We start from the raw sequence: 23,829 nt of genomic DNA, 5'->3' as shown, positions 1-23,829 counted from the left end.
TCTGAAGGTTTGTGCTTTTATTGCGGAAAATCTGATCATTTCATTAAGAACTGTGTGCTTCGTATGAACAAAGAGAAAAAAAAGGTCAGTTACGCTCGTATAGCCTGTTTAAATACTAAGGGTGTACTGCTTTCTGCTACTACCACTGCTCAGGAAGAATTAATTGAATTTCGGGTATTTGTGGATTGTGGTTCTACTCTGAATGTGATTGATGGGGGATTCCTGGAAAAACTTAAATTAAAACCCAAACCTTTGTCATCCCCTATTGCCGTGGTTTCTGTTGATGGCTCTCCCTTAAAGAGTGTTACTCACAAGGTCTGTGAATTTCCCCTCACTATTAATGGTATTCACCAAGAGAATTTGGATTTGGTAGTATTAAATAATTTGCCTTCTCCAGTAGTGTTGGGGTTACCCTGGTTAAAATTGCACAATCCTGTACTGGATTGGTCTACCAATGAAATTAAGTCCTGGAGCCCTAAGTGTTATGACAAGTGTTGTAACAGGCGCATTGCTGCTGTGGATAAAGGGGAATTACCTGTACCTATTCAGGATTTTTGGAAAGTTTTTTCTGAGAAGGAATCGCAAATTTTGCCTCCCCATAGAGACTATGATTGTACCATTGAATTTGTCCCTGGAGCGACTCTTCCTAAAAGTCGTTTATTTAATCTTACTATTCCTGAGAGAAAGGCTTTGGAGGAATACATACAGACAAGCTTGGCCGCCGGTCACATTAGGCCTTCCAAGTCTCCTGTGGCTGTTGGATTTTTTTTTGTTAAAAAAAAGGACGGCGGTTTACGTCCTTGTCTGGACTTTCGTGAGATTAATAAAATTACTGTACGCAATCCCTACCCACTGCCATTGATTCCTGATTTGTTTAACCAGTTAGTGGGGGCCAAGTGGTTCTCTAAAATTGATCTCAGGGGGGCATACAATTTGTTGCGCATGAAGGAGGGTGATGAATGGAAGACTGCTTTTAACACTCCTGTGGGTCATTTTGAGAATCTGGTTATGCCTTTTGGTCTTACCAATGCTCCAGCATTTTTTCAGAATCTTATTAATGACATCCTTGGACCTTTGATCGGCAGAAGTGTGGTTGTGTATTTGGATGACATTTTGATTTATTCGCCGGATCTGGAGTCTCATTGGCGGAGCGTACGTGAGGTATTACAGTTATTAATTAACAATTCGCTTTTTGCTAAGCTGGAGAAATGTGAGTTCGCTGTACAGAGGATTAGTTTTTTGGGCTACATTATCTCCAGCGAGGGCTTTGAGATGGACCCGGTGAAGGTTCAGGCTGTACAGGAATGGCCTAGGCCTATTGGTTTGAAATCGATACAGAGATTTTTGGGTTTCGCCAATAATTACAGAAAATTCATAAAAAAATTTTTTATTATTGTCAAACCACTGACCGATCTCACCAGGAAAGGAGCTAATGCGGTTCAGTGGACTTCTGAGGCCATTGAAGCTTTTGTGTTTCTAAAGGAGAGATTCAGCTCTGCCCCCATCCTTATGCAGCCTGATGTGACTAAGCCGTTTTTGGTTGAGGTTGATGCTTCTTTCGTGGGGGTCGGTGCGGTGTTGTCTCAGGAAAACAAGGATGGAGTACATCCCTATGCCTTTTTTTCAAAAAATTTTTCTGAGACTGAACTTAATTACGATATTGGTAATCGGGAATTGTTGGCTATTAAACTCGCATTTGAACACTGGCGTCATCTCTTGGAAGGTGCTGAATTTCCCATTCAGGTTTTCACTGATCATAAAAATCTGATCTATCTTGATGCTGCCAAGCGCTTGAATGCCCGTCAGGCAAGGTGGGCACTTTTTTTTCGCGGTTTAATTTTTCCATTACTTACATCCCGGGTACCAAGAATGTTAAAGCTGATGCTTTGTCTCGCAGCTTTTCTCCCATGGTCGGTGCTGAGGAGGATGAGAGCATTTTACAAGAAGGTGTTGTGATTGCGGCTTTGGACTCCATTTTGGAGGATGAGATTCTTAAAGCTCAGGAGAATGCCCCATCTAACACTCCCCATGGGAGGTTGTTTGTGCCTAGGACCTTTAGGAGAGATTTGTTTATTGAGTGTCATGAGTCTCGGTTGGCAGGTCATCCAGGAATTTCTGAGACCAAGAGACTTGTGGGTCGCAGTTTTTGGTGGCCTGGATGGCAGAAGGAAGTCATTAAGTGGGTGCGTCAATGTACTGTGTGTGCTAGATCTAAGTCTTTGCATGCTCCTGCTGCGGGGTTGCTTTGCCCTCTGGAGGTTCCTAGTGCACCTTGGACACATCTGGCTATGGACTTTATTACTGACCTTCCCCCCTCTGAGGTCTTCACGGTCATGTGGGTGGTCGTGGACCGTTTTAGCAAGATGTGTCACTTGGTTCCCTTCATCAAACTGCCCTGCGCTAAGACACTCGCTAAGGCCTTTGTCAAGGAAATTGTCAGACTACATGGCGTTCCTACTGACATTGTTTCTGATAGGGGACCTCAGTTCGTGGCTCATTTTTGGCGTGCCTTTTTTGACAGGTTGGGAGTTCATTTGTCGTTTTCATCCGGATATCATCCTGAGTCTAATGGCCAGACAGAAAGAAAGAACCAGGATGTTGAGCAGTTCTTGCGTTGTTTTGTGGCAGACAATCAAGAGGGGTGGTCTGAGTTTCTGCCACTTGCTGAATTTGCTCTTAACAACCATACATCCTCTTCTGCTGGGTGTTCGCCTTTTTTTTGTTGTTCTGGGAGACATCCGTCTTTTGGGTCATTCTCCAAATTGGTATCGGCTGTGCCTGAGGAGGAGAGTTTTTCCGGTGATTTGGAGAGAGTTTGGACGGATGTGCGTGGTAATCTTCAGGAGGCTAACAAAAAATCTAAGAGGTACTTTGATAGGAAAGGGCAAGAGGTTTTGTTTGCTATTGGTGACATGGTTTGGTTGTCCTCTAAGAATCTGCGATTGAGGATTCCTTCTAAAAAATTGGGTCCCAAGTTCGTAGGGCCCTTTAAGGTGCTTCAGATAGTTAACCAATCTGCTGTTAGGTTGGAGGTTCCTACCTCCTGGAAGATTAATCCGGTATTTCATGTTTCTCTGTTGAAAAGAGCTGATGTGTCGGATGGTGACGCCTCTGCCACTGTTCCTCCGGTCGTGGAGGACGGGGAATATGAAATTTCCCGCATCCTAAATTCTAGACGGTATAGAGGGAGTTTGCAGTATCTCGTCGCTTGGAAGCGTTTCGGACCCGAGGATAACTCCTGGGTGAGGGCGGATGATGTTTCTGCTTCCAGACTTGTCAGAGCGTTTCACAGGAGGTTTCCTGATAAGCCCGGTCCTAGGGGATCCGGAGGATCCTCTTAGAAGAGGGAGTACTGTTAGAACTCTCCTGTTAGTTTTTTTCTAGTTTGCTGGTCACATGACCATTTTTGCCTATTTAATCTGGCTCCGCCCTCCTGGCCTTGCTGGACTTCATTGTAATTTCTACTCTTGAGCTAGCTTGGTACTCTGTTACCTTTCTCTGTCAGTTTTGCTAGGTCTTCGGACCTCTATGTTCTATGTTGTTTGTTTGTCCTATTTCTGCTGCAGTTTCTGCTAGGAGGTGTCCATCTTTCTCCCAGTCCCTAGTTCTTATAGGGATCCTTTCCCTCACATCTATAGGTCTTCGTTCAGACTAGCCGAGGACTTTAGCGGGTCTGATCGCAGGATCAGGTTCCCCATTACATCGTAGGGATCCAGCTTAGTTCTATTGTAGGGACAGATCTCCTGTCTTTCCTTAGTGCTTGTAGCAGATCATAACAACCATCTGCGCAGGCATAGAGGACTCCGGCTGCAATCATTTCTGGACCAGATGCAACAGGTCAAACATTTGGGAGCGAGGGGGTTTGTCCCAGTAATACGCCCAGCGGTGGACCCGCTTTGTCCTGACAGTCATCGTCACTCCCAAGTGCCAACACCTCTACCCACTGCTCTGGCGGAAGTCTCTCTCTCACGGCGACCCTTTCAAACACCGTCAGAAAGGCCTCTATATAATCTGCAGGGGTCATTTTCTGCAGGGCTCCCCTTATCGCCTTCGGGATGGAAAAGTCGCCCACTGGCCTTGTCATTGGAGATGTTTCCGAGGCACGGATCGCCTCTGCAAGCAAATCGATCTGCTGCTGTTGTTGGCACTGATTCTGTTGGGCCTGCTGCTGGAGCTGCTGCATAAGCAACTTGGTGGTCTTCTGTTGCGCCATCTGCTGTTGCTGTAGCATCTGTTGGTGCTGTGCTTGTTGCGCCTGCTGCGCCTGCAACAGATGCTTGAGCAGGTCCTCCATTTTGTCCGGTGTCACTTGCTGGCTTATGGCAGACTTCACCCAGGACATGCAGTCTTTCTTATAGCAGTCACAGGTCTCTGCTGGGAACGCTGCCCGCACATCTAACACCAATTGTAGGGATTGTACTCACTTGGATGCGATGGGAGGAAAACAGGAGGCATGTTCCTTTAAGTGTTCATAACAATTCATTGGCTTCATAAACCGTTACCTTAGCCCAGGTAAGACGCTTCTGGCATTGTCTATTGGTCATGAGAGGCTTGACACAAGGAATGCGACACTTGTAGCCCATGTCCTGGATACGTCTGTGTGTGGTGGCTCTTGAAGCAATGACTCCAGCAGCAGTCCAATCCTTGTGAATCTCCCTCAAATTTTTGAATGGCCTTTTCTTAACAATCCTTTCAAGGCTGCGGTTATCCCGATTGCTTGTGCACCTTTTTCTACCTCATTTTTTCCCACCACTCAACTTTCCATTAATATGCTTGGATACAGCACTCTGTGAACAGCCAGCTTCTTTAGCAATGACCTTTTGTGGCTTACCCTCCTTGTGGAGTATGTCAATGACTGCCTTCTGGACATCTGTCAAGTCAACAGTCTTCCCCATGATTGTGGAGCCTACTGAAACAGACTAAGGAACCTTTCTAAACGCTTAGGAAGCCGTTGCAGGTGTTTTTTGTTAATTATTCTAATTTACTGAGGTAATGACTTTTGTGTTTTCATTGGCTGTAAAGCCATAATCATCAACATTAACATAAAACACTTGAAATAGATCACTCTGTTTGTAATGACTCTATATAATATGAGTTTCACTTTTTGTATTGAAGAACTGAAATAAATTAACTTTTTCGTGATATTCTAATTTAGTGCGAAGCACAATTTTGTCTTGAATTTTTCCCTGAGCCTGCAACATACTTTCTGAAGACTACCACTAACACAAATGTGAATAAAGCATATTTAGCTAGCTGGTCACCCACATAACTAGGCATTTGGGGATATCACTTAGGGACTTATTACTGCAAGTTATGGTAAGATGTCGTTTCATACATTAGATCTTTGCCAGAACCTTCATAGTAAAACCTTGAGCCCTTTTAACAAATACTATGACTATAGTTACACTCATAAATGAATGTATATTGTTCTCCATAGTGAGATCATCACCATTTTGTCCATCTATTTCATTTGTATAACAGTATAAAATATATAACACAAAATTTAACTAAAAAAAAAGTAATTTTGAAAGAAATATATTATTATTATTATATTTTATTTTTCAGAACACAATGAATGTAATCACATTAGTGCATGATACATGTGGAATTCACTATACTTTTGGAATACCGGGACTGCTTGGAGGTATTGCCTATACAGTCATAATGCTAATGACAGATTTTGGCATTGGAATGTAAGTACAAAATTTCAGGGTAAAAAATGGCTTGAAGGTGTAGAGGGAGTCGGTCAATTAATGGTTACTGCAAACTATTAGAGTCTGATTATTAGGCCATGGCTCTACTATCAGTATTTGGTCAGTATTTGGTCAGTAATTTTTCTCAGGAGTGGGAGCAAAAGCCAGGAGTGGGTGATAAATGCAGAATTGGTGACTTGTGTCTATTATACCTTTTCTCTGATTGTTCCTCACCTGGTTTTGGGTCCCACTCCTGAGAAAAAATACTGACCGAATACTGACCAAATACTGATAGTGGGGCCGTGGCCTTAGACGTAATTATGAGATCTACTCAGTTTGAATGTTTAAATTAATGAACTCACACTTAGAATGTGTGTATACTGTATACTTTATAGCCACTTTATTAGTTTCATCTACACAGGCTTTCGTGAAATGGATCCCAATACCTAGATTCATACTTCCAGTTGATTCACAGTGTTGGTTGTGTTGTAAAAAAAATTAGCAAAATGCAACTTAATTGCACAAACAAATACACCCCAACTTATGAAAAGGAAATTAAGTGTGTGTTGCTATTCACAGCCTCCTGAAAGTCTATTCTGTATATTTACTAAGTGTACAACTTGAGGTTTTTTTATATAGGTTAAAAAAAGAGATAGGTCCATCAAGTTCAATCGCTCCTGGAATTGTCTTTTTCCTACATGTAATGAATCTCCCATCGTCCTTTGTAGGGTCCTTAGAAGGAATAACGTATGTGCCATAATAGGCATGTGCTGGTATCCACAGTCATTTGGACAGTGGATGTGTCAATGTGGGAGTTCAGTGGTGGAACACAATACCCTGAACACACTTGGCTTCTCAGTAACGAATGAACAATGTTTAAATGCCACAGTTTTGCTAAGTATTAAATTCAGTGCACTCATTTATTGCCAGAATCTACTTATCTCATACTGTATATTGGTATCTTCAGCAGCCTTGTCACAGATTATATTGTATACATTACCAACATAATTGAGCACAATCACAAATTTTATTCATTTATTGTCTTTATTTCTTATCATTATTTATTTATTGACTTATCTCTTATGTGTTTGGCCAGTTAAAAGGGAATCTGTCACCAGGTTCATCTGAGTGCAGCAAAAAAATGGGGACTGAGACTCTGAATCCAGCAGTGTGTCACTTACTGGACTTTTTGCTATAGTTTTATCTGATGCAACTCTGCTTGTCCTCTCAATGATTTGCTCAGCCTAATTCCGCCCATACCATTGATTGACAACTTTCTGTCTGCACTGTGCATAGGCAGAAAGCTGCCAATTATTGGTGAGGACGGGGATAGCTGGAGCTCATGACCATGGGAGACTACATAGCACGAGCTTATCACTGTGAGAATTAGTAGAGTTGCAGCAGATATATTATTTATCAAAACTACAGTAAGAAGCAAGAATTAAGTGACACACTGCTCGAATCAGGGCTGCCCCTACTTTATGCCACTCTCAGATGGTGCCATGAACCTAGTGACAGATTCTCTTTAAAAGGAGTTGTACACTAATCTGACAACCCCTTCTTGAATACCTCATTCCCCAGTGTAAAATAAAAATAAGGCCTCATTCACATGTTCGTGTTTAAACACGTATGTGAAAGAACACGGGCATGTGAACAGCACCATAGATTATAATGGGTACATGCTGTATCTGTGAAAAAAAATGCATAGAACACATACGTCAACATGGACGTCTGAATGAGACCTAACAAATACCTTTCGCACAGCGCTGATCCAGCACTGGGTCTCCCGAGGCTTGCATAACACTGTTACGGCACGTGAGCACTGCAGAGGCAACTAATGTACTGCAATTCTCACATTTCCTTCAGAAGTCCAAGGTTCCTTCGAAGGAAGTGTGAGCAAAGTAGCCCATCAGCCACTGTCAATTGGCTGCAGTGTTCATCTGACATAACAATGTCATGTGAGCCTCGGAAGACCTGGTGGCGACATCGCTGGAACAGTGCCGCTGCAGGAAGTGAGTATATGTTATTTTTATTTTACACTGGAGAATATAGTGTTTAAGAAAAGGTTGTCCAAGTAGTGGACAACCCATTTAAGGTGACTCTTCTCTTTTTCTATAGATCAAGCTTTCAAGCACTAGTTGGTGTTGGCTGCATCCTTCTAACATTGACGTTAAGCTTAGGTGGTGGAATTCTTACAGGTAAGTACAGTATTCATTGTAGGCTACAGTTACGTAAACAATATATATGTCTCTAGAACAAGAAATGCCTAGAAAAAACTTTAGGGTATGTACACTTGTTAAAAAAGCACTGTCATCAAATTTTTTATTCTGTTAATATATTGCAATCATCATATTATATGGCACTGTATACTTACTATTATTTATTATATAGCGCCATCATATTCTGCAGTGCCTTACAGAAATTATCATCACTGAAAATCTAAATTCCCTATCAATATGTCTTTGAAATGTGGGAGGAAACCGGAGAACCTGGAGGAAAGCCACGCAAACACAGGGAGAACATACAAACTCCTTATAGATGTTGTCCTTGGTGGGATTTGAACCCAGAACCCCAGTGCTGCAAGGCTGCAGTGCTAACCACTGAGCCACCATGTTAATTGCTTGTTTTGCCTTTCTACCCAGTAAATTCTTCTCTTTTCTCTTCTCTATGTAGAAACAGGAAGTCTCTTGTCCCTGCATTTATAATCACACTCTTTAATTCCTGACCTAGCTGCTCCCACCTCCTCCCTGCCAGGGACTATTGTAGTGACTCATGACTCATGCAGGGAAACCAGACTTCCTGTGTCTACATAGAGCTTAGCAGGATTCGTCTAGTCAGTTTTTAATCACATGATGTCATAGTACACAGTGATATATAATATGATGATTGCAATATATTAAGAGGTTAAAAACTTTGATGGGAGTGCTTCTTTAAGTATTTTCAGCAGACATTTCTTCAACAAAATCATGCCTCTTGGCAGGAAAAACGCTGTGTAAAATATATGGGTGAAAATGCTACAAAAAAAAAAACGCTGAAAGAATTGATATGCTGCACATTTAAAACTGCTTCAAATGTGAAATGAAAAAAATAAGCAGTGTGTGCATGAGATTTCAAAACCCTCATTCACTGTGCTGGTATTGTAAAAAGCTGTGTTTTTTTCATGGCAAAAACGAGCGGGGGTGGAGGAAGCAGTAAAATCGCATAGTGTGAACAAGCCCTAAGAGTTGGTGCACATGGCTACTCTCTGTTTTATATCTGTATCTTGCAGTCTGCCTCTGAGATCAGAACAGGTGATATGAATGCATTGTAGCCATTGTAGTGATGTACATTTAATAGGTCACTTAGAAAATGTAATAAACTTATAAGTACACCTATATATTTTACATGCAGCTAGGCAAGGCTAGACAGTATTATTTCAGGACAGTTGTGATTCAGCGCTAACTACCCACTAGTAGCAGGACTTGCTCACTTTCTAGATACCAATGATATGAATACGCTGGTCTTCTAGATGATGCCGATTCATTTTCCACTTTATTCTAACACAGGTCTTCTGCTTAAATGTAAGCTACTGAAGCCCCCCAAGGAATGGCATTTCTTTCATGATCAGCCATATTGGGAGGTAAGATGTTAAATAAGCACTTCATGAAAGGGGTTACCCATTTATTTGCTGCTGGTTACTTATAGCTTTTGCTTCCAAAGTTCCAGAATAATCGTGCTTTATGGTTATGCAGGGGCGGACATTAACAGCTTGGGGCACCTGGGCAAGAAATGTGTCTGGGCTCCCCTCCCTGCCCGGCACGGTGCTTATGATGAGGTATATCTGGCCATGAGACCCCCGAAGTCTCAGGCTCCGGGCAACAAGCCAGGTTACCCTCATTATTACTGCCCTGCAAGCAGGGGCGTGCATAGAAATCACAGGGCCCCTTAGCAAAAGTTATATTTTGTTTTCCCCACACCTCTAAAAAATATATTTTTTTTTTCACTGAGATGGAGATATATATACTGTGTGTATGTATAAAATATATATATTTTTCACTGAGATGGAGATATATATATACTATGTGTATATATAATATATATATAAAAATAAAGGAAACACTCAAATAACACATCCTAGATCTGAATGAATGAAATATTCTCATTGAATACTTTGTTCTGTACAAAGTTGAATGTGCTGACAACAAAATCACACAAAAATCATCAATGGAAATCAAATTTATTAACCATTGGAGGCCTGGATTTGGAGTCACCCCAAAATTAAAGTGGAAAAACACACTACAGGCTGATCCAACTTTGATGTAATGTCCTTAAAACAAATCAAAATGAGGCTCAGTATTGTGTGTCCACATGCCTGTATGACCGCCCTACAATGCCTGGGCATGCCCCTTGATGAGGTTGCGGATGGTCTCCTCCCAGACCTGGACTAAAGCATCCGCCAACTCCTGAACAGTCTGTGGTGCAACATGACGTTGGTGGATGGAGCGAGACATGATGTCCCAGATGTGCTCAATCGGATTCAGGTCTGGGGAACGGGCGGGCCAGTCCATAGCTTCAATGCCTTCATCTTGCAGGAACTGCTGACATTCTCCAGTCACATGAGGTCTGGCATTGTCCTGCATTAGGAGGAACCCAGGGCCAACTGCACCAGCATATGGTCTCACAAGGGGTCTGAGGATCTCATCTGGGTACCTAATGGCAGTCAGGCTTCCTCTGGCAAGCACATGGAGGGCTTTGCGGCCCTCCAAAGAAATGCCACCCCACACCATTACTGACCCACTGCCAAACCGGTCACGCTGAAGGATGTTGCAGGCAGCAGATCGCCCTCCACGGCGTCTCCAGACTCTGTCACGTCTGTCACATGTGCTCCATGTGAACCTGCTTTCATCTGTGAAGAGCACAGGGCGCCAGTGGCGACTTTGCCAATCCTGGTGTTCTGTGGAAAAAGCAAAGCGTCCTGCACGGTGTTGGGCTGTGAGCACAACCGCCATCTGTGGACTTCGGGCCCTCATACCACCCTCATGGAGTTGGTTTATAACCGTTTGTGCAGACACATGCACATTTGTGGCCTGCTGGAGGTCATTTTGCAGGGCTCTGGCAGTGTTCCTCCTGTTCCTCCTTGCACAAAGGCAGAGGTACCGGTCCTGCTGTTGAGTTATTGCCCTCCTACGGCCCCCTCCACGTCTCCTGGTGTACTGGCCTGTCTCCTGGTAGCACCTCCAGCCTCTGGACACTACGCTGACAGACACAGCAAACCTTCTTGCCACAGCTCGCATTGATGTGCCATCCTGGATGAGCTGCACTACCTGAGCAACTTCTGTGCGTTGTAGAGTCCATCTCATGCTACCACGAGTGTGAAAGCTCATCCAACATTCAAAAGTGACCAAAACATCAGCCAGAAAGCATTGGTACTGAGATGTGGTCTGTGGTCCCCACCTGCAGAACCACTCCTTTATTGAGGGTGTCTTGATAATTGCCAATAATTTCCATCTATTGTCTATTCCATTTGCACAACAACATGTGAAATTGATTGTCAATCAGTGTTGCTTCCTAAGTGGACAGTTTGATTTCACAGAAGTTTGATTAACTTGGAGTTATATTCTGTTGTTTAAGTGTTCCCTTTATTTTTTTGAGCAGTGTATATTTATACACATATGTACATACACAGATATATACACAGACATATACATACATGTACTAATCTACAGATGCTTCTCACTCAATTAGAACATCATCAAAAAGTTAATTTATTTCAGTTCTTCAATACAAAAAGTGAAACTCATATATTAAATAGAGTCATTACAAACAGAGTGATCTATTTCAAGTGTTTATTTCTGTTAATGTTGATTATTATGGCTTACCGCCAATGAAAACACAAAAGTCATTATCTCAGTAAATTAGAATAATTAACAAAAAACACCTGCAAAGGCTTCCTGCGTGTTTAAAAAAGGTCCCTTAGTCTGTTTCAGTAGGCTTCACAATCATGGGGAAGACTGCTAACTTGACAGATGTCCAGAAGGCAGTTTTGACTCACTCCACAAGGAGGGTAAGCCACAAAAGGTCATATGTGGTATCCAAGCATATTAATGGAAAGTTGAGTGGAAAGAAAAAGTGTGGTAGAAAAAGATGCACAAGCAACCGGGATAACCACAGCCTTGAAAGGATTGTTAAGAAAAGGCCATTCAAAAATTTGAGGGAAATTTACAAGAAGTGGACTGCTGCTGGAGTCATTGTTTCAAGAGCCACCATACACAGACGTATCCAGGACATGGGCTACAAGTGTCGCATTCCTTGTGTTAAGCCACTCATGACCAATAGACAACGCCAGAAGCGTCTTACCTGGGCCAAGGAGAAAAAGACCTGGACTGTTGTTCAGTAGTCTAAGGTGTTGTTTTCAGGTGAAAGTAAATTTTGCATTTCATTTGGAAATTAAGGTCCCAGAGTCTGAAAGAAGAGTGGCAAGGCACACAATCCAAGCTGCTGGAGGTCTAGTGTGAAGTTTCCACAATCAGTGATGGTTTGGGGAGCCATGTCATCTGTTGGTGTAGATCCACTGTGTTTTATCAAGACCAAAGTCAGCGCAGCCGTCTACCAGGAAATTTTATAGCACTTCATGCTTCCCTCTGCCGACAAGCTTTTTGGAGATGGAAATTTCATTCTCCAGCAGGACTTGGCACCTGTCCACACTTCGAAAAGTACCAATACCTGGTTTAAAAACAACAGTATCACTGTGCTTGATTGGCCAGCAAACTCGCCTGACCTTAACCCCATAGAGAATCTATGGGGTATTGTCAAAAGGCAGATGAGAGACACCAGACCCAACAATGCAGATGAGCTGAAGGCTGCTATCAAAGCAACCTGGGCTTCCATAACACCTCAGCAGTGCCACAGGCTGATCGCCTCCATGCCACGCAGCATTGATGCAGTAATTGATGCAAAAGGAGCCCCGACCAAGTATTGAGTGCATTTACTGAATATACATTTCAGTAGGCCAACATTTCAGATTTTAAAATAATTTTTCAAGCTGTTGTTATAAAGTATTCTAATTTACTGAGATAATGACTTTTGTGTTTTCATTGGCTGTAAGCCATAATCATCAACATTAACAGAAATAAACACTTGAAATAGATCACTCTGTTTGTAATGACTCTATATAATATATGAGCTTCACTTTTTTGTATTGAATAACAAAAATAAATTAACTTTTTGATGATATTCTAGTTTTGTGTTGTGAGATGCACCTGTATATCAGGTGTTCAAATGAACCATGGAGGAGGTCAGCCACATAGGTCAGAAAGCAGGTGGAGAAGGCTGCAGAAGCCACTGTGGGGGATGGGACACAGTATACAGGACTTATATCAGACCCTAGCTGCCGTGCTGTCCCCTGCAGTGAGCCCTCCTCCCCCACCTCTTCTCTGTTAGATGCTGCTGGAAGGAATGGAGGAAGCAGAAGATGCAGTCAGTCCTGGTCTTCCTCCACTATTGTCCCTTGTGTGCTGTGTGGCTCGGGCCCCCTGGCAACAGGTGAGTACCCCGCACCATTGACGCGCCGTGCAGGAGACAGAAGCTGCAGTCAGTGAGCGCTCATCAGTCTGGTAAGGAAAGCGTTCATTGGCCAGCTCTCTCTCCCTGCATGACACGCCCCCTTTTGAAACCCTGCACTCTGCGCACCACTCTCTCCCCGGCTCTGGGTCAGAATGCTTACGGGCGGGAGTGAGAGGGGCCCCATGCTGCTTGACATTGGGCCCCTCTCCTGCCCCTAATTTTACTGAGTGGCCCCATATGCCCTGCGTGGTCCTGCCTGCAAGGGCCCCCCAACACCTCCGGCCCCCGGTGCAGTTGCACTGGCGGTATGTCCGCCCCTGTCGTTATGGCTACTAGAAGACGCATGGGAAAGTTTGTACATGCAAGGTCAACAATTTTTCTGGTAATCGCTGCCTATGCCCACGTAGACTGTGTTCATATTGATCAGACAGTCAAGAACGAAAAGGAGCAGACGATGCCCAAACAAAATTACCATGAAATAAATCTTATGCCCAGTAAATAGTAAAATACAAAACTTTATTAAAAAAGGCATAACAAGACCAAAGTCACAAAAATCAATTACTCAAGTCTATGTGCAAAAGCTAGCTCTGACAAGGATTTGTATCAGAGCCCAGATTATAAAGGGAAAAGGAGTGGCTAACCGAGCTCAGCTGTGAGCACAGGGAATTCCAACATGGCCGCTTAACCCCTGTTCTGCCGGAAGAAATAAACACATTTAAAATGATGGAGAAGTGCTTCTTCACGGAGCTGGAGTAGGAGCCATCCGACGCTGAGGTCTTCTGGCTCCAAACTGTCGCGGTAACCCAGTGACATATGGCTACACATAGAAGAAACTATATTAGTGCACCCCACAAGAGCAGACACCCTATACCCACACCAATATAACAAGGCCTGTCTGCATCCTGGAAAGATGAAAAAATACATGAGCTATTCGTTGATATTTTGGCTAAAATATACAAGCTTGCAACCCACATCAAGAGTCCTCATTGTCTTGCGATCCCTACACTAAAATTAAAAGCAATGCACTGAAAAGGACATAAAATACAAGGAACATCACAATGTACTGCAATATACTAAAAGTTTGTATTTTCTAGAAACATCTAGTTTTTATTTCAAGGTTGAATTACTTAGTGACTGAGTAATAGGTATACTGGAATCTGGCTATTACTAAAATCCTGTCATCCTGTCATCTTGGAAAACGGATATAGGGTTGATAATCAGGTAAATAATGTTACAGTGCTTCCCGGCCACCTTACTTAAAGTGTGACTACCGGGAGAAAATGAACTTACTCCGGACAAGCCGCTGGGTTTCAGTCATGGGGGCGTGCATGGGAATGGCGACCGTCGCCAGCAGCGCATCTGAGTAGAGTAAGATGTGCAGTGCATCTGTGCAGAAGTGAGTGGTGACTGTAGCCGCTCTGTGCATGCCTCCATGACTAATAGCCAGCAGCTCCAAGGAGTAAGCACGTTCATTTTCTTCTGGTAGTTGTACTTTCAGTAAGGCTTCTTTCACACATCAGTGTTTCTGGTACGTGTCGGAGAAACGTTCGTTCACATGTAGACCTATTCAAATGAATGGGTCTGCGCACATCTCAGTGTATTTCCACGAACACGCTGACATGTTCTTCTTTTGCATACAGCACGGTCCGCAAAACGTCCCACACATGTGCACACTGATGACACAAAGATGACATCCGTGTGTCATCAGTGTGACACATACCGGCACCTGGGAAACAGCGGTACAGTTTGCGCTGTTTCCCGGTGCCGGGTGCTGAATGCAGCTCACATCATGGTCGCCTGCTCTCCCTGAAAGCAACGCTAGCAGGTGACAATGATGGGAGTTGTATTCAGCACCCGCAGTGTACATTGTGTGTACAATCAAGAATTAAATTAAAAAAAACAGTGTGGGCTCCCACCGATGATTCATAACCTGCAGAGGGAAAGCCGCCCTCTGGGTGCTGATTTTACTAGCCAGGGAAGGGGCCATTAGCCCAAAATATTCCCTGGCTATTAATAACAGCTCACAGATGTTTGATTAGCGTTTACTGGCTAGTTTACAGGGGGAACCCCCAAAAAAAAATAATGTAGGGTCCTCCTATAAATTCTAACCAGCAAAGGCTAAACAGACAGCTGTGGGCTGATATAATAGCCAGGGAAGGGGCCATGAATATTGGCCCCCTCCGGGGCTAATAAGATCACCCCTCAGCGGCCCCAGAAATGGTGCATCAATAAGATGCGCAAATTCTGGTGCTTAGCCTCGTTCTTCCCACTTGCCCTGGTGCGGTGGCAAGTGGAGTAATAGAGTTGGGGTTGATGTCAGCTTTGTATTTCCAGCTGACATCAAGCCCAGGGGTTAGTAATGGAGAGGCGTCTATAAGACGCCCCCATTGCTAACCCTATAGTCAGATTTTAAGTAAAAATCACCCAGAATAAAGTCCTTTCTTTGAAATAATGACACAGACTCATTTATTGAAATAAACACTCCTCATCCCTTTTTTTCCCACTTTATTTAGGAAAAAGGAAAAATAAAAAAGCAAACTTATACTCACTTGAAGATAATCCACTGAAGCCAATGTCCCCTGTTAGGCTGCATGCCCACTATGCGTTCTTCAAGCATTTTTGCCGCGGAATTTCCACAGCGAAAACGCTTAAAAAACGCTTGGTAATACATGCCCCATGGTCCCCAATGATAATCCGCATGTGCTGTGCACATGCTGCGGAAATTTACGCTGCGGATTATCATTGCGGAAAAATACGCAGCATGTCCATTAATTTTGCGGACGCATAGCGTAATCACCGCCATTGACTTGCATTGGACCGCGTGACATCCGCATCACTGCATCTGCACATGCGGATATCACACAGTTCAATGTGCGGATGGTACCCAGGTCTGGAGGAGAGGAGACTCTCATCCAGACCTGGGTACCATAAAAACTGTAAAAAAATGAATTTAAAATAAAAAATAAAGATTATACTTACCTTCCGATGTCCTCCCGGTGTTTTCTCCCCTCCGTCTGGTCTGCTGTATGGGTCGCGGTGTTGTGAAGGACCTGCCATGACGTCATTGAGTCATGTGACCTGTCACATGACTCAATGACGTCACCGCAGGTCCTTCACACCACCGTGAGCCGCCCAACACACCGGACGCAGCAGAGAAAACACCGGGAGGACATCAGAAGGTAAGTATAATCTTTTTTTTTTATTTTTTACCATTCTTCTTTTTTTTTTTTTAACTAACTTGGTCACACTACTATAAGTCCATGCAGGTTGCATGGATTTATATAGTGTGAACAAGTTGTCAAGCACTTTTCCAAGTGATGCTAAAATCGTTTGGAAAAGCGCTTGATAACCCGCATGCGGAAATGCATCAAAAACACTTGACAAACGCTTCTACCTGGTGGGAAAAACGCATGTAAAATCCGCATGCGTTTTTCCTGCCAGGGAGAAGCGGAAAAAATATGCAGCATTTCTGCATCTTGGGCACATAGCCTAAAAGACAAAGAATAAAAAACAACCATATTCTTCACCTGTCTGTCGAGAAGATAATCCATATGGAAAACTCTAGGTCCCACGTCGTAATCCATCTCTCATATCAGATTAAGCCTACAGTTAAATAGCATTTTCCAAGGTGACAGGTTCTGTCAGGGGAGGGCAATTAATTTTTTCAAGGGGCCACATGAGATACTGTCACTGTTATGTCCCCACACAGCCCCCTTAAACATTATTATGTTCCACACACAGCCCCTATGGAGAACTGATGTCCCCACACAGCCCCCATGGAGAATGATGTCCCCACACAGACCCCTTAAACATTATTATGTCCCCACACAGCCCCCATGTAGAATGATATCCCCAATGGAAAATGATGTCCCCACATAGCTCCTTTAAACATTATTATGTCCCAACACAGCCCCCATGGAGAATGATGTCTCCACATGGCCCCCATGCAGAATAATGTCCTCTCACAGCCATGATGGAGAATAATGTCCTCTCACAGCCCTGATGGAGAATAATGTCCTCTCACAGCCCTGATGGAGAATAATGTCCTCTCACCGCCCCCATGGAGAATAATGTCCTCTCACAGCCCTGATGGAGAATAATGTCCTCTCACCGCCCCCATGGAGAATAATGTCCTCTCACCGCCCCCATGGAGAATAATGTCCTCTCACAGCCCTGATGGAGAATAATGTCCTCTCACCGCCCCCATGGAGAATAATGTCCTCTCACCGCCCCCATGGAGAATAATGTCCTCTCACAGCCCTGATGGAGAATAATGTCCTCTCACAGCCCTGATGGAGAATGATGTCCTCATACAAAATGATATATACAGTATAAAAATAAACACCTCACCCCATTTCCCTGTAGCTCCAGTCTGTGCTGTGCGCTGAGGCACAGCTGACTTGATGTAGTAACGTCATCATGCCGGCTGTGCTCTCAGTCGCGCAGGCTCAATGATGAAAGAGGGAGCTGATGGCCGCCTGTTCCAGAATTGTATTCTCTGGTATCTCATCTGGAGGATTCAGATACCGGTGAATGTGAGACACTGGGCAGGGGCGGCTGCGTGGTGCGGGACGGAACTGCATGAAGACTTTTGGCTGTCCTGGGCCACACCAGAACTTCCATGGGACTGCATCTGACCTACGGGCTGCACTCTGCCCACATCTTCTTTAGGGGTTTGTTTTCATTCTATATAGTTAATTTTCTGTATATGTGCCCTGACACTTCTAGCATGATTTTTTCTCATTCTCTTGCAGTTTCCCCACGTGGACTCTCATATCTAACAAGAACAGCAGATGATTCCTCAGCTGACTATCTTATCAGATTGTTTTAATTTTTATTTATAACTGTGGAAATTGAAAATGACAGCAAATATAATCTGGACTACACTTTATCTTACATTGACCAAATAAGTAAATTAAAGGGAATCTGTCATGTATTTTTGTTTATTTCTTAAAGAGTTGTTTTAATTTTTACTTCACAAATCAAGAGTACACATGAAAAGAATAATTTTTGTTATATATCTTATCAGAAAAATCTGCTTCTTTCTCCGCCAGAACTGATCATTTATTTTCAAAATTCTTAATTCCCAGATAAAATCTGTATTCAGTGAAGACAGATTGTTGTATTACTGAGATGGGAGATGACAGTTGCTATTAATAAGATTCTATGTAAAGGGGGGAATGTAGGAGGAGGGAGGAGCAAGAGACAGAGGGTATGTGCGCTTTATGGCAGCTTCAAAGAATGTACAGCACGGTGGCTCAGTGGTTAGCACAGTTGCTTTTCAGCGTTGGGGTTCTGGCTTCAAATCCCATCAAGTACAGCATGTGCAAGGTTGCTTTCCCTATGTTTGTGTTGGATATTCTGATTTCTTCCCACATTCCAAAGACTGATAGGGAATTTAGATAGTGAGTCCCAATGGGGACAGTGATGATGTGTGTAAAGTGCTGTGGAATGTGATGGTCGTATATAAGCAAGTCATAATAAATAATGGGAGAGAAATGTCAATAGACTATTACATTCTATTGAGTGCAGCATCCTCCGTAGAAAGTGATAGGAGAGATACAGAATGTTATCTAGTCTACACTGCAAAGCTTTAAGGGTATTTTCACTCTGCGTTCTTGCCCACGTTCAGTGGCCCCGTCGGGGCTTGCGTCCCAATCCCCCACAAAACGAGATTTGGACATATAGGCAATAGACTATAATGGTGCCGATAGAGCGAATGTGTGCTCTGCCGTGCATTATTTTCGGGCGTATACGCCTACTGGAGGCGGTCACTCAGACGTAGTAAGAAAACATATCAGCATATATGAGATCATGTTAGTAGTTTCAATTTTTACAATAGCTGTGACGTACAGATAATTTGGACTGTAGTTCAAGAGCAGCGCTGAGCATGGAACGTAAGCCATTCAAATAATTTTTCAGAATCTTTTTTTCTATTACTATTTACACAAAGTATTATTTGGAGTTTACCAGAAGAAAGTATTTTGGGGGCAGAATACAGCAGATATATGGCAAGAATAAGAGCACAAATAGTGACAAATGAACCGTAAATGGAAGAGGTTCCTATATGCATAGGGTGTAACTGAGGTGACTGGGGGGTAGGCTTTGGGTGTCATAATTGGGGTGTATTGATGCAGGGCTACTGCAGAAATCTGCATCTTTGCTACTCCCTTGGAAAGACTAATTACAGCTATACATTTATTTCACTAAAGAGCTAAAAAGAAAAAATGGGAGCTTTTTCGGGTGTGAACAACCTTTTACTCAAATTAGTGTGTTAGGTCCTTCTAGTTGATAAAAACTTGTAGGGCTTATTCACACATCAGTATTTTTGCATCAGTGTTTGTATGCCAAAACCAGGAGTGGAACTTTAGAAAAAAACTATAATTGAAAAATTGACACCTGTTCTGTGTTTTGGAGACACTCCAGGTTTTGGCATACAAATAGTGATCAAAAAATACTGATGTGTGAATAAAGCCTAAGATTGATTTTTTTTTTTTAAACCTAACATTTCCGTATTATGGCAACCACATTTGTGACCAAACTCAATGAATAGTATTACTATTTTTGCAATACTAGTATTGGGATAATACTGGCTGGTTAGATTTTAAGACTAATTCATCTTTATTCGCTGCAAACTCTTGTTCACTGTTATCAGAAATATTAGAATTAAAAAATACCCAGTGTAGTGTGCCGCAATGGGACCACAGCCAAGAAGTTTTGAATAGCTAAACTGGAAATAGGGCTTCAAATTACTAATTAGATAGCATGGGAATAATAATAATACTACGTATAAAAATATTTCTCAAGTATAGCATTAATTAAAGGGAACATGACAGCTTCCACCAGGCCCCACAATGTATTTATTGCTTCCATTATACCCCTTCCTAACAAGCCCATTTTATTGTTCTATTGATTTCTTCATATGTCAAAAATCATTTTTATAACTGCTTTGGCAATATGCTAATTAGCAGGTGACTAGTCGAGGGGGTGTTCTCTTACCCCAGAATAGTCACTCAACTAATCACATTATCCTGCTCTTGGGGGGTGAGCATCATTAATTTGCAAGAGCAGCATCACTGCCTGCTGTTCGCACCCTGACTCAATAAAGTTTTTTTCTATAAAGATTGTTTCAAATTCTAAAAAATGTGTTTGATGTTTAAGTATTTTTACTGCAGTTTTGTGTTCTCTTCATGTTCTCTATCTTTTCTAATAAATGATTAAAGTGGTTTTCCAGGACTTTAAATTATGCCATGCATTTAAATCTTTGTCTGTTTCATTGGGTAATGTACAAATATTAGGCCATTCTTTTCCGCAGGTCTCTGCACTGAATTATGCTATAGCAATCTGCTCTAATTATTGCTTTTTTTTGCTGGACTTTTTAGGTATTTTCCTATTTTTAATGCTTTTTTTAGTTCAGCATGCTGAGATTCTGCACCTGCAAACGCAATTGAGTTTCTTCATGCATTTTTTCATGGTGCCCTTAGAAGCTCTTAGGAAAAAATGCACTGTTCAACAGGGTCTTTAAATGCAGTGGGAATGAGTTTTCACAAAATCACACACACTTTGCATGAATTGTTAGGTTAATTTCCCACAGTGAATTTTTGATGTGACATATTTTTGCTGCACGAAAAAAAAAACACAATGTCTTACAGTTCCAGAAAAGTAGATGGGATTTATCGAAATCTCATGCCCACTTTGCTTTTTTTTACACTGCGTAAAAGCACCTGCAGTGCCTGTTTCAAATCTGCAACATGTCAACTTCTCTTTTAAGTACACAGAGCTTTATGTGCAGATTTGCATTAGATGCAGAAAATCTGCTGGTAAAAAAACACACCTGCAATATTAGTGCATTTCTACTGCATAATCGCAGTAAAAACGCATGTGATCCAAACTTGACTCGATAAATACTTTTGTCTAAGCCAAAAAACAAAGCAGCTTTATTTAAAACCTGACCTACGAAAAAGATAAAAACCGCATAGTCAAAAATGCAAAAAAAAACAACTGCACTCATAAACAGAATGAATAAAATGCAAATAATCTTATATAGTTTAGTGGCCCCCACATAGTCCTCCAAATAGTATAATGATCCCCACACAGCCCTCCAAATAGTATAATGGCCCCCACATATCCTTCCAAATGTTATAATGGCCTCCACATAGCCCTTCAAGTATTATAATGGCCCCCACGTAGCTCTCCGTATAGTATATGGGCCCCTAAATAACCTTCAATACAGTATGAAGGACCCAACATAGCCCTCCAAATGTTATAATGGCTTCCACATAGCCCTTCAAATATTATAATGGCCCCCACATTGCCTTCCACGTAGTATAATGCGCGCCACACTGCCTTCCACGTAGTATAATGCACCCCACATTGCCTTCCACATTGTATAATGTGCCCCACATTGCCTTTCATATAATATAATGCACCCCACATTGCCTTCCACATGGTATAATGTGCCCCACATTGCCTTCCATGTAGTATGATGCACCCCACATTGCCTTTCACATAGTATAATGCACACCACATTTCCTTCCATATAATATAATGCACATTACATTACCTTCCACATAATATAATGTGCCCCACATTGCCTTTCACGTAGTATAATGCACCTTTCATTGCCTTTCATGTAAAATGCACATCACATTGCCTTCCACTTAGTATAATGTGTCCCACATTGCCTTCCACTTAGTATAATGTGTCCCACATTGCCTTCCACATAGTATAATACTCCCCACATTGCCTTTCACATAGTATAATGCACCCTGAAGCCCCTCAGACCCTCCAAACAGTACAAAGCCCCCATAAAGTACTCAATTATTAAAAAAATATATATATATTCACCTTGCCTCATTCCACTACTGCTCCAGTCTCTGCAGCGTGTTGTCTGAAGCGCCGCACATCACAGTGCAGCAGGCGCAATATAGTGACTTCATCTCGCCCGCTGTCCTGAGACGGCAGCACCCAGATGCAGAGGGAGAATGATGGAAGAGGGAGCGGAGGCTTCCTCTTCCATCATTGCTGTCAAATGTATCAGCATCCATGATGCTGATACAGTTGAAAGTGCGATGCCGGGTGGGGGGAGCCGAGCCTGTGCTGAAGGGCCCCATGGTGGCCACGTCATCTGCGATCATTGGCAGTACAGTCTGTTAGTGAATAGATGTGTCCAGATGCCTCTCTGTTCACATGAGTATTATTAAAAGCATGTTCATAAATTCTGAGAATCCTAGGATGTTCATTCCTAAAGTATGCATTCCCATACACTCCTCAACATTGAAACTGCATCACTAGGAAAAGTTGTGGAGTTATGGAAATCGAAGAATCCATAGACATGTTAGTGATATGTAAATGACTAAAAAATGGAAACAACATTTTCAACACATCTTGGTATATTTAGAACTGGCAGCTTCCTTTGCAATACCCAACCGATGACAACCCAGATGTGCTCGATGGGAGACAAGTCCGGTGTCGCTGCAGGTCATGGTAAGATGTTTAGGCCATGCAGGCTCCTCAGATTAAGGCCTGTTTCACACGTCCTGATATTTACGGTCCTGAAAAAACAGTACTGGAGATATCCGTGTCTGTGTGTACCTGTGTCAAGAAAGAAGGAATTGTGCGGTGTTAGTGAAGCGCTAGAACAACTAGACAGGGGATTAGGTTATAACACACAAACCTTTTATTGTTTAGTACGCTCTCTAACGCCACGACGCGTTTCGATAGCAGACGCTATCTTCCTCAGGTCACAACATCCTCCCCCTTCATTCCCCCCCCCCCAAACCTCAGGCTCTTCACCATTGGCGCTCCTACTGTTTTTGTTTTCCATGTGTGTACCTGTGTGTCATACATGTGACAACCGTGTGCGGCATCAGGATCACACGTACCGGCGCCTGGGAATCAGCGGTACAATTCGCGCTGTTCCCAAGCGCCGGATGCTCATCGTCCCCTGCGATCATTGCCAGAAGGGGTCAATGTTGAGAGTAGTACGCTGCGCTTGCTGTCTCCTAGTGTAAAAATGAGAATAAAATAAAATAATCATTATACTCACCTGGCTTGAGGCGACCGCACACGCTGAGGAGCAGGGGAGAATGACTCGATGCAGCGAGCAGCCCCAGAACAGCGCTGAACTCAGTGAGTGACAGGACACTGCTCACTGGGGTCTGAACTGCTGAGGTCTGGACCACTGCTACCATGTCTTCAACTACTGGCTATAAAGTGCACATCAAATGGAAGAATGTGCATTTGGCATTTTGTGTGCAAAATGGAGAGTACTAATGTCAGCCCTCCAATTAAGCAAACAAAATGTTAATTGTGTCATTATGGCATGTGTGAAACTGCACAACTATACCCGCATCCACGATTGTCCATAGGATGTTGGTGAAGATGGAGACCATGGACACAATCCCGGGCCACTCCCAGATGTTGCCACTAGACGACGTGATCCATCAGCCCTCAAAATTCGGGACGTTTGCCTCTTATTTTTTATCACCAAAGGGATCAACCCTCTGTTGCTTTGTCTTAAAGGAGTACTCCAATCTCTAAGATCCTATCCCAATATGTAGTAGGTGTAATGATAATATTATCAAATACCTCC

General features: G+C 42.8%; 1 protein-coding gene across 1 annotated transcript in view; it reads left to right on the top strand.

Moving 5' to 3' along the window:
• LOC141217752 (RH-like protein) overlaps window positions 1-18,171 on the top strand; it is a 202,028-nt gene extending 183,857 nt beyond the window's left edge. The window contains exons 7-10 of the mRNA XM_073665856.1: window positions 5,566-5,693; window positions 7,812-7,891; window positions 9,239-9,312; window positions 17,990-18,171. Coding sequence (XP_073521957.1) covers window positions 5,566-5,693; window positions 7,812-7,891; window positions 9,239-9,312; window positions 17,990-18,016 — 309 coding nt within the window. The 3' untranslated portion in view covers window positions 18,017-18,171. The remainder of the gene's footprint in view (window positions 1-5,565; window positions 5,694-7,811; window positions 7,892-9,238; window positions 9,313-17,989) is intronic.
• Window positions 18,172-23,829: the final 5,658 nt, after the last annotated feature.

This window comes from Phyllobates terribilis, unplaced genomic scaffold, assembly GCF_046119375.1.
Source record: "Phyllobates terribilis strain yellow unplaced genomic scaffold, ASM4611937v1 Scaffold_2__4_contigs__length_985480577, whole genome shotgun sequence".
Classification (NCBI taxonomy): domain Eukaryota; kingdom Metazoa; phylum Chordata; class Amphibia; order Anura; family Dendrobatidae; genus Phyllobates; species Phyllobates terribilis.
The sequence above is the reverse complement of the archived record's forward strand: the minus strand, read 5'-3'. Positions and strand labels throughout refer to the sequence as shown.